The sequence below is a fragment of the Euprymna scolopes genome, chromosome 44 (genome assembly GCF_053919585.1).
Source record: "Euprymna scolopes isolate OS-2025 chromosome 44, ASM5391958v1, whole genome shotgun sequence".
NCBI lineage: Eukaryota > Metazoa > Mollusca > Cephalopoda > Sepiida > Sepiolidae > Euprymna > Euprymna scolopes.
This window is the reverse complement of record NC_136525.1, coordinates 32323212-32340124: the sequence shown is the minus strand read 5'-3', so window position 1 is coordinate 32340124 and position 16913 is coordinate 32323212. Positions and strand designations below refer to the sequence as shown.

General features: G+C 35.4%; 1 protein-coding gene across 3 annotated transcripts in view; it reads left to right on the top strand.

Moving 5' to 3' along the window:
- LOC145268769 (uncharacterized) overlaps positions 1-16913 on the top strand; it is a 319098-nt gene that overhangs the window by 97742 nt on the left and 204443 nt on the right. For all 3 annotated transcript variants that reach the window (XM_080124371.1, XM_080124370.1, XM_080124369.1), the window contains exons 7-9: positions 3811-4005; positions 8848-9063; positions 14382-14453. In XM_080124371.1, coding sequence (XP_079980497.1) covers positions 3811-4005; positions 8848-9063; positions 14382-14453 — 483 coding nt within the window. The remainder of the gene's footprint in view (positions 1-3810; positions 4006-8847; positions 9064-14381; positions 14454-16913) is intronic.

Here is a 16913-nt window from a genome sequence, read left to right as displayed (position 1 = left end):
GTAGTCTACACTGTACTGTAGAGAACGCACTGTTGATTTTATAAAATTATTTTTATATATAATAGCTTGAATTAAATTTATACGTCAAGTATAATAGTTCAGTTGTGCTCTAAACTTAAACATTCATTTCGAACGTGCCCTTGTCATCAAAGAACCTACTGTTGATGTTATATGCTGGGCCTTTCGGCTTGTGTGATAACAAAACTTCTCAAATTCACTTGTGATGTTAGGCTGTATAAAAGGTTTAACTTTGGTCAAAATCACCTGTTCCTTCTTTCGTCGAATTTTTATCAATTATCAATTACTGATACATCTAGAAGACATTCCGATACAAAACCTATCTAAAAACACTGGCAGGCACATAAAGTACCTTTGTGTAAAATTTCATAAAAATCCATAGGAAACAAACAAACTCACACACAAAGTACTTTTTATGCAATAGTAGATGCTAACGCCTTAAAAGATATATTTGTAGATTGGATTTATAAAAAGAAAAAGCAACTAAAGAAAGATTAATATTCTCGAATTTGAAGAAAGGACGATTGATTATGATGTTGAACTCTTCCTAACTCTATTCATAGTAATAGAGTCGTTATGACAAGTCAATAGAAGTGAAAAGAGAAGTGACGTAAAGAAGAAGTCTCTGCTAACCCATCACTTCTCTACTTTTTTGTTAATTAACTTCTGTTCCTGTTATTTCTTTCGGCTCTTTAAGGCCATAACACGATGAAAAAAAGAAAAATGATTAAAAAATGAATATAAAAATACTCCCCGGGCAACGCTATGTAAGGAGAGCTAGTAAAATATATTGTAAACTTTTTAAAAAATCACAGCGAACAGCATGTGTATAGAATGACAATGTTATTGTAATGCTAACGTCTCCACATGTCTGTAGTCCAGAATCTTCACTAGCAGAAGAGAAGACAGCATCAACATCATAATAAATAGTTCTTTCTTCAAATTTGAGAATATTTTTCTTTTCTTTACTTACTGGGAAACTTTAATTCCAGGTGACAATGCACCCCCCACCCTTCTCATGGCAATGAACGTGAAAAAAACCTCCATCGCAGGAGAAGCAGGCAACATGAAGTAGAATTTAATTGTGCTGTTATGATTTCTGATTTGTATTTGATAAACATGTATTGGACATCCTCACCCTCGAAGGGGAGGTATGTGTAATATATTGATTCTTCCTTTATCTATGAGCAAAGTCGTTATGATCAATCAGAAAAAGTGAGGAAACAGCCTCTGTCGACCCATTACTTCTGTACTTTCTGTCAATACGATTACCTTCTGTTCTTGTTAATTTCCACCAGCTTTTAAAAGCCACCACAAGAAATGGAATCTATTTTTATAGATCGGTTTTGAACATATACAGTGTATAACCCATAATCGTAATGACCATAATCCTAACCATTAAACATATCAGTGAAAATTAATAAATAACAACAAAAAATGTTTCTGAACTTTTGAGATGAGGATTGATTATTTATTTATTTGAAGACTGTTATTCTCACTTTCATAGTTGTTGATGTCTTACTACATTTCGGCCAACTCATCCTTTGGCCTTCTTCAAGTGATTAACCGCGACTGGATAGAAATGCCGAGTCTCATAACTGCATTCTCAGTAATTACTGCCTTCCATAGTTGTTGTCTCACTATGTTTTTAGTTGAATTTGGCCTAAAAGTTATTCGGTTACTATGGAGATTGATTATTCTTATTATTTGAATTATTCGAACTACTATAGCACAAACTACATTCTAAAATATTCTTTAGTTTTGGGATTGAGCTATGTTTTTTTAATTCAATTTTAATTGTTTCGATTAGCCGTAATTTGCAATTAACTCACCAATAGTTAATCCATCTCTTACTAAGTTTTTGCTTACTACTCTTATCTTCTTCATTGTATTGTTATTTCACTTGACAAGTTGTGATGGCCTTAAAGGTCCCATAAGAAATAAGACAATAAGGTGGTGGAGTTATATGTATTTACAAAAAGTACAGAAGTGATGGGTTGTCAGAGATTGCTTCTGGATTGATTATAGCGACTCTCTTGTTAAAATCATATCGACTGAAAGATATGCACATGTGACTGAGGATTGTCTGTTAATTTAATATTCTCTAGAAACTTTCTCCTTTGAAAAAAGCTGCCTGAACCCACCCAGGGTGCATGCAGCATCATGGCAACATGAAATAAACATATAATTAGATTTGTCACACAGAGACTATGCTGATACTCTGAAACGAACAATACTCCTGCTTCTTTCAACATCATATGCTTACACACACACACACACACACACACACACACACACACACACACACACACACACACACACACACACACACACACACATGTGCATGAGGGTTACAGAAGATCAGAAAAAACATCAGTATCGTCGGTTTCAGACCTAACACGAAAGGGACCAGTATTTTTTTATGTTGGACTCTCTTTAGCCTTTGTTTATATCTGTCTCACTAGAAATGGTGTCCCACACGCTGCATTAAGTACTGTGTTTTTTGTAATTCACAATGATATTTTATCATTTTTTTTTTCTTTTTCTATTTTATTTTATTTTTTGCTTTCCTGGGCTTTTGCTAATAATGTGTTCATCTTTTGTTTTGTTTTTTAATTGAGTAAGTCAACTTTGTCCCAGCTGTCCTTTAAATTGTAAATTTTCGGTTTCAAGGAAACAGATTTTGGGAAAAAACAAGAGAATTTTACAAAGGTGAATTCCAAACTTTAAATAAAACCATAACCCATAAATATAAATTTCAGAAATTAAAAGATTAAAACCCTAAAAAACATATAAAAAATATAAAAATATAAAACTAGGATGAAAATTAATCAATAAAAGAATTCAATTTTTTCAATTAATAACATATGCATCTGCATCTGCACCTGCACTACTGCTGTCACTCTCTTCCATGCACAGAACACCAATGCATGCACAGTGTTGGGAAGAATCCATGTTGCAACGCAATAAAATCGATCACAATAACAAAAGTGAAATGTAAAAAATATATACAAACATGTTTACATTTTTGTTAAATATTTTTTACTTTAATTTTTTTTAATCAAACGACTTGTTAAAATAACAGTGCTTGAACCAAAAGCTGCAAAGTTATTCATATTAGAAAAAATTGTTTTATCGAGTCAAGTGGAGCGACGATGAAACATGTGTGAACCATATAAATTTATTACTGGAACTTCTTCTGCAAGGAACAGTATCTGAATAATAACTATTATTTTATCATATTTGAAGATATGTGTTATTTGAAGATATGTGTTATTTGAAGATATGTGTTGCTTGGATAGAAATGTTGTGAGAATGATACGATGGATGTTAAAGACAGACTTAGATCTGATGACCTCAGAGGGAGATTAACTCTGGATAGGGAGATGTATGTAGAACAGGCTTCGAACGTATGGACATGTGTAAAGAATGAATGAGAGTTATTGGGTTAGGGTTAGGGTTAGATGTAGAAGAGTTGTGTGTTCATGAGTTTGTAATAGTTTCTTGTTGTCTGTGCTGCTGCTGCTTGTTTTGTCACGTACTCCCGACCATGGGGCAGGTATGAAAGAAAGTAAGAACCTATACCTGTGAGTTGAGACTTTTTGGTTTGTTGATCCACAGATTGATTGCAGAGGTGTATATTTTCTGCTCTTCTGAGTGACTGAAATGTTCATATTAAGGTCTCATCCAACTGCATTGACATTTTTAAATATTTGTTTCGTCTACTTATGTGGCAAGATTAAACAAATTATCGCATGTCGTTAACACGTCTAAAATTTATTTATTTTTAAGTCATCAAGCAAGTCACCGGATAAAAAGAAAGGCCCATCTAAACCTAAGACGAAAAAAGAAGGGAAGGCGCCAAAAGAGGAAGAACAAATAGAACTGGAGGAAGAACAAGGAGGAGAAAAAGAAGAAACAGAAAAGAAAAAAACAAGCCGCGTAAAATCCAAAAAACCAAAAGAAGCTGCAGACGCAGAGAAACAGGTGAACGAACATATTCTTCGATTTTGGAGCAAAGTTTTGTATCTGATATTACTCTTCATTTTATGTCATTAATTATTGAAGGAGAAATCCTTTTAGACTGAGAGAATCTGATATTACTCTTCGTTTTTATGTCATTAGTTATTGAAGGAGAAATCCTTCTAGATTGAGGGAATCTGATATTACTCTTCGTTTTTATGTCATTAGTCATTGGAGGAGAAATCTTTCTACACTAATGTCATTAGTCATTGGAGGAGAAATCTTTCTACACTAAAGAAATTTTTATTTTTCTTTCAACTGCGACTGCCTTTTTTGGGGAGCCGAATTTTTCCCACATTAAAAACTGACCTGATGTGTTAAATTCTGCCCTTGTGGTTAGGCAAATAAATAGGAACTCGTATGCTCGTATGATGCAAAATTTCATTATTTTCCAATTTATCTCCTGTGCCATTTGACATTGAGATGTGATTTGAACGAATGCTAAAACGCAAAAGATTTTAATTGCTTCCTCTCTTTTTTCTTTGGCTCATTCCGATATGCTCTCACATCACTTACTAAATCTAACAAGTTTTAACATGGACGTGTTAATTCAAAATATTTTCAACAAATGAAAAATTGTTAAACCATAAAACGTAACACATATATGTGAATATAATAAGTTCGAATTTAGAGACTCCTATAAAACGAGCAGACAAACAGACAAATTTTAACAAACTTCGGTAGCTGCATCTGAAATGCATCAGAACGTATACTCATTCCTACCCCCAGCAGAGGGAGACAAGTTGCAAAAGGGAAGGACTCAATGACTCACATACCCGCTTCATCAATTTGTGCACATTTATACACGCATTAACAAAAACAAGGTAAACGCTCATACATACACAATGCCACGCTGCCAAATACTCACATACGCATATATTCACACTATGAACATTTTCATTTGTCACTACTAACCCAAATTTCTTCGCCAAACACATGTTTCTATAAATGACTGTGAAACAACTTTTATATTCTTATCTCTTGTATAAAAACGTTTTATAATAAAATTTCGTATCCTCTAATTTTTTTTATGTTTTAGATATCATTTACCATCTGGTGTCTTTTTTTTTTCTCAATATTTCATTTTAATATTTCCATTTCATTTTCACTTTATTTTCATGTTATTAGGCATGCATGTTCCGTTTCAATTTCTTCCTTTGTAACCTCATTATTTAGATTCTTCGGACCACTGCTCTCGCAGGGCTCTACATTGCGAGTGAAACAGTCGCATTTGCGATTGGTTTTTCAAAGTGGCGACTAGAAATAATGAAACGCTTATCTTTTAGCTCACTACTGAATGAAAAATATCGTTTCAACTTTTTTTATATAAAATGGACAAAGTTAAATTATTTAAAAAATAAAAGTTTAACAAAACAATATACTTTTTTTTAACAAAGGCTGTTTAAAAAAACATCTGCAGAAATTAGAATGTTTTTACCTTCAAGTATCAACATAAAATTTGTTGTATATTTAGAATTACACTTATTAAAAAAAAAACACAGAAAAATCTTTATGATGTACATCCTCGTCACAGAACGAAGATGTCATATTCTAAAAATCATGTAAGTTTGGCTCATAACTTTTCTATTTGGCTAGTAAACGAAAATATTTAGTTGTCAAAGGTCAACTAAAGATAAGTTTGTTCGTAGAGCCATGCGAGTGCTATTTTCGCAACTTTTCGGTCAATGTAACCTTCAACCTTCTTCAGGAGTATCTTGTCGAAATCAGGAGTAGCCAGCTCTTGTTCCATCAACCATGACCGAGTCGAAGTTCTAATTAATTTGTAATTTTATTTTTGATTGTTACCTGCACCTGGGATTGAAACCTTCAAACTCTAAAAGAGTGTAACTTACAACTGAATTTTACCAAGTATTTCATCCATTATGCCACGGGTCCTTGTGGCCTCCAGATGCAAACAGTAGTGCGAAGAATCCAAATAATACAAACAATCCTCATCTGAAAAAATTCAGAAACATTATATCCCAATTCATATTAATTGTATATTTATATTTACACAACAGCGGAGTTACTATCTTTCAAAGCATATCTGAGAAAATTGACCAAGTCCTTTCTACTTATCCTTCAGCTAACATTCATGTATGTGTAGACTTCAATGTTCACAACGTCGAATGGTTGACCCACTCAAACAAGACCGATGATGAGGGGAGGTTCTGTCATGATTTCTCCATTGCCTATGACCTCACTCAGATTGTTCAGGAACCTACCCGTGTGCCCGATAATGACGGCCAGTATGCGAGCCTACTAGACCTTTTTCTCACAACTTGCCCTGAACTATGTTCAGTTTCTGTTCTGTCGCCTCTTGGATCTTCCGACCACTCTGTTGTATCAATTAAGATAAAAATGAAATGTAATAAGTCCCCAGACGTACCTCTTCATCGTACAGTATATCGATACACTAAGGCTGACTGGGATAGCTTCCGTACATTTATATCTGATCTACCTCTGCATTCCATGTTTAAAAAGGATGTGTCCTCTATAGTATTAGACCTAACTGAATGGTTAATTGTAGGTATTGACCATTTCATACCCTCTAAAAAGTTTCAGCAAAAACCTAACAGCCAGCCATGGTTCTCTCCAGAATGTGCTGCTGCCATTGCGCACAGAAATCACTTTTTCCACTGCTTCAAACGTAATAGATGTATGGAAACTAAAGCCGTTTTCAGGACTGCCAGCAACCATTGTAAGAAAGTAATAAGGAACGCAAGAGTGTTGTATGATCAATCTGTTAAGTCCAAAGTAGCTGAGCAGCGGCTTGGTTCCCACCAGTTTTGGCAAATAGCAAACAGAATCCTGAACAGAAGCGTGTGCTCCATCCCAACTATTATCAATGGACCTGAGGTAATCTCGTCAGCATCAGACAAAGCCAAACTCTTTGTCAAGAACTTTGCAGCTAATTCTACCCTTTGCGACCAAGACCGCCAACCCCCAATATTTCCTCCTGTATCAGAAAACACGCTATGTGATATACGTATATCTGTACGTGATGTTGCGAAGCTAATCAAAAACCTTGATTCGAGTAAAGCAACTGGCCCTGATGGTATTCCAATTATAGTACTCAAAAAACTTCAACCTGAATTAGCGCCCATACTTACAAAACTGTTTAATCGTTGTCTTAAGGAGAATAGTTTCCCATCTCCCTGGAAAATCTCATCAGTATGCCCTGTATTTAAGAATTCAGGTGATCGCTCATCCCCCTCTCAGTACAGGCCAATAAGTCTCCTGTGCGTCATGAGTAAGTTGCTAGAATCTGTGTTAAATACAGAAGTAATCAAACATCTCAACAAAAATAACCTTCTTAGTGACACTCAATATGGTTTCCGTTCTGCTAGATCTACAGCAGATGTCCTTACAGTTATATCGCATAGGATTAGCAAATCTCTCGACGGTGGCAATCTTTCTAGGGCAATTGCTCTTGACATATCTAAGGCCTTTGATAGGGTATGGCATAAAGGTTTACTTCATAAGATCGCTAGCTATGGTATAGCTGGAAAAGTCTTCTCAATTATTAAATCATTTCTTTCTGATAGGTTCATAAGAGTAGTAGTTGAGGGGCAAAAATCAGAAGCTCACAGTATTAATGCCGGTGTCCCTCAGGGATCCATCCTGGGCCCAACTCTTTTCCTGATCTACATTAATGATCTTCCAAATCATATCCTTACATCATTTGTAGACATTTATGCTGACGACACTACCATTTATGGTACCACATCTAAGACAGTAAACGACCAAGTTCTCTCCAATTCTCTCTCCTCTGATCTTGAGCACGTAGTACAATGGGGAAAGGAGTGGCTGGTTACTTTTAATGCATCTAAAACCAAGCTTCTCTCTTTACATCATCAACTTTCTAATTCACATTTGTCATCAATTGAAATGAATGGCTCTCGTCTTCAGGAGGCCTCAAGTTTTGACAAGCTTCTGGGCTTGACCATTACTCCTGATCTTAAATGGAACACGTATATCAAATCTGTTGCCAAGGCCGCTGGAAAAATGGTGGGATCTTTCTATCGATCCAGTAGATATCTCACTGCTGATGCTATTCTCTACCTATATAAGAGCCAGGTACGTCCAAGGATGGAATACTGTTGCCACATCTGGGCAGGAGCTGCTAGAAAGGACTTGTCCTGCCTTGATAGAGTTCAAAATAGACTTCGTAGCCTCGTAGGAGATGTCCTTTTCTCCTCCTTGCAACCTCTATCTCACAGAAGAGATGTTGCGAGTTTGTCTCTGATGTATCGTTATTTTCATGGAAAGTGTTCAACTGAGCTTCAATCTATGGTCCCCCCTCGCCAAACTTTCACAAGATACACTCGTCTAGCTGTAAACACTATCAATAATTTCCCCCACTCTTTATCTGTGCCTAAACCTAAACGTAGATTCCATGAACAAAGCTTCTTTCTTAGAACTGCACGCCTGTGGAATTGTCTTCTGTTTTCCTGCTTTCCGGCTGACTACAATATGGTTGTGTTCAAGTCTAAAGTAAATAAGTTCTTGATGAGCCGTTCCATATAAGTTATTAAATTTACCAAATTTTCATTACTAATGATTACTATATTGACCAATTTCTACTGTACACTCTTTAACCCTTATCCTTGAGTGGCCTCTGGGCCTTGATAATGTGGTGATGCCTTTATAAAAAAAAAAAAAAAAAAAAAAAAAAAAATATTAATTGTCGGTGTGGTTCACGAAAATATTATCGTTGTCCAAGATGGCCTCTACTAGGGACCACACTACAACTGCTTTTATAATTGTATTTTATTAACATGTTGCTGACTTATTTTTTAAAAGGTATGGGATGAAAAGACAGATGAAAAGAAAGATGAAAAGAAAGATGAAAAGACAGATGAAAAAAAAGATGAAAAGAAAGAAGAAAAGAAAGATGGGGCTAAATCTGAGACGAAAAAAGAAAGGAAGAAGACGCCAAAAGGGGAACAAGAAGAAAATGAAGAGAAACAAGGAGAAGAAATGGGGATGCAAGAAGAAATGACAGAAATGTCAGAAGAAGTAAGAAAACATCTTCGATTCTATATATTAACTCGTGTACACACACATATACTGCCAGAAATAATGATGCTTGAGTAGACTGATGATCTTTTAAACAAACGCATTTCAGGTGAAGACATTATTACATACTTACATGTCATATTGAAATTAGTATAAATTCCAAAATTTACGAAAAATGATCCAGTAGCACTTTGTTTTCACCCGACGCGTATTTAAGCTATTAAGTTTGTGTGAAAACAAACTGATGGTTAGAGCACTGTTGCGACGGGTGGGTGGGGATTTAATATACACTCGAGGAGAAATATTCACAGCACTGATTCGTGGTCTGATGGTGAGAGCTACCAAATTTCAATGTAACGGTTGTAGGTTCGATCCATGGCTGGGGAAAGGTGTATGTCTAGCCGCACTGATGAGTTGTGATACAATGAAACAGTACTGTATGCGGATGACAAATATATATATATATATATATGTGTATATGTGAGGCGCTGCAAGGCTGTTTCGGTGTGGGCAACAAGAGGAGGTCCCGGATCAGTTGCTCGAAGGTTTTTGCGTGAGCTTGCAACCTTTGAGGTTGAACAAACTGCCGTTGAGGCGACAGCGAATGTAGACAGTATCATGATCGTTAAGATCTTCGGTCGCTTGTTTGAGCATCATGCTGAAGAAGATGCTAAACAGAGTCGGTGCCAGAACGCATCCCTGTTTTACGCCATTGACGATGAGAAAGGGTTCTGAGAGGTTATTATTTACTCTGACCTGACCGCTTTGGTTCTCATGCAACTGAACTATTATGTTGGGGAGCTTTAAGGGGCAGCCGAGGCGCTCCAAAATCAGCCAAAGCCCCTTCCGGCTCACTGTATCAAATGCCTTGGTCAGGTCCACAAATGTTATGTAGAGTCCCCTGTTTTGTTCACGACACTTCTCTTGCAGTTGTCCGAGGACGAAGACCATATCCGTGGTACCCCCGTCTGCTCTAAAACCGCATTGCATTTCTGGGAGGTGATCTTCTGTGATGGAAGGTATCAGTCTGTTTAGGAGCAAACAGGCAAGGATTTTACCTGTGATGGAGAGCAGGGTGATACCCGGTAGTTAGAGCCGACTGACATTTCGCCCTTGCAGCACCTCACATCCTGCTTTGCAGAGGCTGCCCAGCTCTTCGGACTCGAGGTCAGCTTGAAAAAGACAGAAGTTCTCCACTAACCAGCTCCCCGGGTAGAGTACCGCCCTCCCCACATCATCATTGGTGAGACTAAGCTGAAGACCGTTCACCAGTTTACCTACCTGGGGTGTACCATCACATCAAATGCCAAACTCGAAAGAGAAATAGACAACAGCCTGGCCAAAGCAAACAGTGCTTTTAGCAGATTGTACAACAGAGTCTGGAAAAACAGACATGTAAAAAATTGCACAAAAATCAGTGTGTACAGAGCCGTAGCACTCTCCACCCTGCTGTACGGCTCTGATTCCTGAACAATTTACTGCCACCAATTACGACTATTCGAGCATTTCCATCAGCGCTGTCTCTGCACCATTCTCAACGTCCACTGGAGTGACTATGTCACCAATGTTGAGGTCATCGAGCGGGCGGAAATCACCAGCATCGAGGCCATGCTGCTGAGGTCACAGCTACGCTAGGTCAGGCACGTCTCCAGAATGGAGGATCATCGCCTGGCCAAGATAGTCCTATATGGCGAACTCTCTACTGACCGTCGTGACAGAGGGGCACTGAAGAAAAGATATAAAGACTCTCTGAAGAAGTCCCTCGGTGACTGCCATATTGACCACCTCCAGTGGTCTACTCTCGCTGTTGACCATATTATCTGGCGACGTACTGTCCACCAGGCTGTTGCCTCCTTTGAGATCTCCCGCACCAAGAATCTGAGGGAGAAGTGCTGCAGGAGAAAGATTCGGGAAACTTCAGCAGCCACACCGGACGTGACTTTTGACTGCAGCCGCTTTGGCCGAACCTGCTTGTCCCGCATCGTGCTCGTCAGCCACAAGCGTGCCTGCAGTCGACGTGGAAAACCCCCTTCATAGAATCTTCGTTTGCGAAGTACTGCCAAGATATATATATATATATATATATATATATATATATATATATATATATATGCAACACACAAACACTCACACACACATATATGTGTATTCGTGCATAAAATAAAATACACAATATATTATAAAATTGAAATGCTGTGAGATAAGATGTAAAAAAATAGACAAAAGGAAAACAATTAAATACAGGAAGAAATCATCAAAAACTAGAGATTTATCGGTTATATTCTAAAGACATTTATTGATCCAAACAAAACCGGTAAATCTCTCATTTTTTTATGATTTCTTCCTATGTTTGATTTGTTTTTCTTTTGTCTTTTTCTTTTTTTGTGTGTGTGTATATATATATATATATATATATATATATATATATATATATATATATATTCAAGCAAATATTATTAAATACAACGGAGACATTTTGTCTTATAATTCTTTTTTTTAATTTTTCAATTTTTCGTATTGTCTTTTTTGTTTCAAAATCAAAAATATTAATAAAGGATCCATACATGTTGCTGTTACGAGCGCTTTCGATTCGTCCACGAATCATCATCAGGTGTTAAAAATACAGGATTGCGAAAATGAGGATTAAAAGTGAAAACTAAAATATATATAGTCAGTGATGAGTTAAAATAAAAGTCGATTAAGAATAAAAGTCGATTAAAAATTCGAGTGTTAAAACCAGCAAGTTCGTAGACACCATGTACGAAGTCCGTCCAACACGGACTACGCAAGACATTTCAGAACGTTAGTGCTTTTTTGAAATGCAATGTCATTTATATTAGGTTGAAGAGTTCTAATGTACGACGCTTCAAGAATCTTTAATTTTTTTACATTATTTTCCCGTTGTATAATTTTTGTGTTGTCAACGAGAACCTTTCTAACATTGGAGGGGGGACAGCTATGTTCTTTTTTTAAATGTTTGTAAATCGCGCTTGTGTCGTTAAGGTGCATAGTTATTCGCCGGGACAACGTTGTTGTTGTATGCCCAATGTATGTATTATTTTTGGAGTTACATTCTCCAATAGAGCATTTAAATTTATACACTACATTGGTTTGCTCCAACGTTTTTATCGCCGGTGAAGAGTTGTTTTTAACCACAAGGTTTTGTGTTCGAAATTTCCTATAGTAGATAATAAATTTAATTTTAAAATTACTGTCAACAGGCGTCAAGTATCTTCGTATAATATTTTTTATTGCATTTTCTTCGATTCTGAAATTAGGCGTCATTTGATTTTGGTAAAATATATTAACGGGGTTTGCATTGCGGTGTTGGCTAACATTATTATTCTGGTTATCGGAAGATTGTAGCATTTTTTTTATTTGTTCATCAACAATGTAATTGGGGAAATGATTATTGATGAGTACTTGTTTAATGTTTTTTATTTCAATTAGCAATGCTTTTTTTGTGGAGGATATCATTTTAGCGCGACTTAGTAAATTTTTTATTATGGCTATTTTGTACCTTTGTGGACACTCACTTTTAAAGTTCAGGAGGCTAGAGTTTATGCTAGTTGGTTTTTTATATATATACTCAATTATCATTGATAAAATAGTTATTCATGGAGATATGTTTTGCCGTATCTATGGCTTATCAGCATGACTGTCTATACTGAAGTTCAATTTTGTATCCATAGAGTCTGAATTTTGAAAGATTGGTTGTAGCCCGGTTGTGGGATCGAATACTCATGTAGTTAGCCATGCTGATGTGACCTAGGTACACTGAAACACATGTCTGTAGATAACTATTTTATCTATGAAAATTAAGTAAATACATAAACAACGAATATACGTGTTTATATATATATATATATATATATATATATATATATATATATATATATATATATATATATATATGCATTAATACACCCTTCGAATGTGAGGTGACTGGAATTTAAAGGAGACAATTCTTCCTAAAAATGCTCTAAAGGGGAATAACTCATACCATATAAAATTATCGCCAGAAAAAAACCCAACAAAAGTCGATGCAAATATAATATATATATATATATATATATATATATATATATATATATATATATATATATATATATATATAGAGAGAGAGAGAGAGAGAGAGAGAGAGAGAGTAGGATTTAACTCTCACTTCCCTTATATTGTCTTTTAATCCTTATGTTCCGTGAGTGATGTTTCTGACAAAGGGGAGGGAATTGCTACTTCCTGAATTGGATCACTTATCGGCTAGTTTTTTACTTTGAAGTAATATTCTCCTTTGTTTTTTTAACTTCTTACATCAAGAGTCTTCATACCTTGTCTGGAGCTCTTTATATATCTATATATCTATAAAAGTGAAATTGTCTCTGTGTGTGTGTGTGTGTGTGTGTGTGTGTGTGTGTGTGTGTGTGCGTGGTTGTGTCTGTGTGTGTACATTTCCATCCCAAACTACTCTGTCAATTTTCAGTCTACAGACTCGAGATTTGACATAAGGGGTATTGAGATTTGGGAAAATCTTTTTAATCGGTTTTCGGCCAGAAATTTTGCTGTTAAGGGATTCAACAATTTGACCTTTGAGAACTCTACCAAACTCCTCCGTCAATTTTGGGTCTAAACACTTGAAATTGTAGATATAGGTTACTTGGACATCGATCAAACATTTTAACTTGATTTGAGCTCAAATGTTAAGGGGTCAAAATTGAGGTCAAAGTTAAAAAATATTTGACCTCTGCAGCCTCTACCAAATTACTCAGCCAATTTTTGGTCTAAAAATTTGAAATTTTACATAGTATATTCAGATATAGGGCAAGCTTTTAATCGGTTTTGGGCCGAAAATTTGCCTGCCAAAGGGTCAAAATTTAAAAGATTTTAGCTTTGCGGTCGCTAGCAAACTATTCAGCCAATTTTGGGTCTAAGCATTTGAAATTCCACATAAAGGGTATTCAGACATGCAGCAAGATTTTTAATCAGTTTGGGTGCGAAAATTTGGCTGCCAAGAGGTCACAGTTAAAACAGTTGACCTTTGCAGACTTTACCAAACTCCTCCGCCAATTTTGGATCTAAACACTTGAAATATTAGATGTAGATTACCTGGACATGAGTCAAACTTTTTAATATATATATACATATGCACATAAAGTTATGAACAGTACATAGGGCCCGAACCAAGCCGGGCTGAACTGCTAGTATATATATATATATATATATATATATATATATATATATATATATATATATATATATATATATATCTATGCAACACACGTTTTTATATTTATTAATCTATTATTATGGTTATATTAAAGGATGATGTTATCGAACCGAAGCGTGAAATAGCAGAATTACAAGAGAAAGCCACAATGATCTTAAAGATGCTAGTAAGTATTTGTTTTGTTATTGGATTGGAGTAGTGGTTCACTTTTTGAATCACCTTCAAGGAGTTTGCATTTTCTTTTACATGTGATAACCCTCTCAGTCCGCCCAACCGCGATGCATAAAACTATATCCACTTCTTAGATCCAAATTTCGGAAGGATTAGTGCAGAATTAAAAAGCAAAGTCTCATTCTAACAATGATAATAAAAGAATGGAATAATAAATAAACACATCCATAAAGAATTTGCATTTTGAATGTCGCTTGCAATGAGAATTTGACCTGCAACTTTAAGAAGAGTGTAACTTACAACTAAATCTTACTAAGTACTTGATTCACCATCCATTCTTGCAGATTTCTGAGTTTGATACAAAACACTAGACGTTACATCAACTGAAACGTTGTGAAAATAACACTCAAGATGAGAACAATAGTTTGAGGAATTCAAATGATACGAATAGTCACATTCAGTAGACATTGTGACACAATTGATCTGAAAAAGTTTAATCTAAAAAATAAATTTCTCTCGCCAATTTGTAGTTCTGATTATCAAAAAACAGTTTCTCCAGCAAAGGGAGCATAGTAGCTACAAACTTAGAAACCCAGAAGTACCTATGCAGAAACTGTCCACACCCTAGTTAAGATGTAGACACTGTTAGAATCACATATTTTACCCATTAAAACGAGGTCACTAAAATGTAAAATAGTATTTTAAAGTCTCATTCATTTAAAACAGCTCCATTGAGTCGGTTTCGTTGACATAAATAATATCTTGGCCTTGATAAGTTGTGATGCCTATGTTTAAAAAAAAAGGAAAGATAAATTAACACGTTCATGAATATGACAAAAGGTTAGAGAGTTAGGTGTTTAATAAATGTCCCGTTAAGAAAAAAAATCATATATAGAGGGTAGGATGAATGTCATGTTTGTAAGGAAAGAAAATATGTTCATATATGAAGAATGTTTGTGTACTGTGTTGATGTCAAGGCCATGTAAGTGTGTGTGTGTGTGTGTGTGTGTGTGTGTGTGTGTGTGTGTGTGTGTGTGTGCTATATTAAGTCCATGTGCGGTAGTCGCACTCCCGTTTACCAACTTCTGTTGTATCCTAAAAGATGGCCTCTAATTGGACAAGCCAGAAAGGAAATGAAATGCTTACACCAAGCAGCGGCAAGATTCAAAATCGTAATGATGTCACTACTGCTACATAAAGATCACACTTTAATTGCTTTTATTTCCAAGTTCAATTTGCAGTGGGAGAACTTTATGAGGCTGTTATCTATTGAGTAAATGGAATCGAACCAAATTGGTAAAGTCATCACTTAGTTCTCATTACTCTCAGGTCCATTCTAAACTATGGTGTAAGCTGTTAGGGTTCTGCCTATCGGTTAAATAGGATCTATCATATATCTATAGATAGAGCTTTTATTTACAAAATATTTGCCCAGAAAACCAAATAATTTAGAAACTATATGCATGTTTTCAACATAAACAGGGCTAGTCTTGAAGTTCATCCAGGCGATTTACACTGAGAACCCAGATGTAGTCTTGTTCAAGCTACACAATCTGTCAGTAAACCAATATTTGAGTGATAGTGGCAGTGTGTAAATTGGTTGAAGAGTTCAGCGAGTTGCTGGAGCATATTGATGGCTTGGTGGTGCTCGCATTCTCTGATGGAGCGATTTGGGGGATTTTATCCCTGAAAGAGAAATCAGTTGTTGCACATAAGCGACAGCTTTTGGAGAGAAGAAAAAAAAGCAATTACTATGTGCATTGATTAAACAACTTGTAATAAAGATGTACAAATAGTAAAAAAGTTGTAATTGATGAAACAGCAATAAAAAAGTTGTAATTGATGAAACAGCAATGAAAAAGTTGTAATTGATGAAACAGCAATAAAAAAGTTGTAATTGATGAAACAGCAATAAAAAAGTTGTAATTGATGAAACAGCAATGAAAAAGTTGTAATTGATGAAACAGCAATGAAAAAGTTGTAATTGATGAAACAGCAATGAAAAAGTTGTAATTGATGAAACAGCAATAAAAAAGTTGTAATTGATGAAACAGCAATAAAAAAGTTGTAATTGATGAAACAGCAATAAAAAAGTTGTAATTGATGAAACAGCAATAAAAAAGTTGTAATTGATGAAACAGCAATAAAAAAGTTGTAATTGATGAAACAGCAATAAAAAAGTTGTAATTGATGAAACAGCAATAAAAAAGTTGTAATTGATGAAACAGCAATGAAAAAGTTGTAATTGATGAAACAGCAATGAAAAAGTTGTAATTGATGAAACAGCAATAAAAAAGTTGTAATTGATGAAACAGCAATAAAAAAGTTGTAATTGATGAAACAGCAATAAAAAAGTTGTAATTGATGAAACAGCAATGAAAAAGTTGTAATTGATGAAACAGCAATGAAAAAGTTGTAATTGATGAAACAGCAATGAAAAAGTTGTAATTGATGA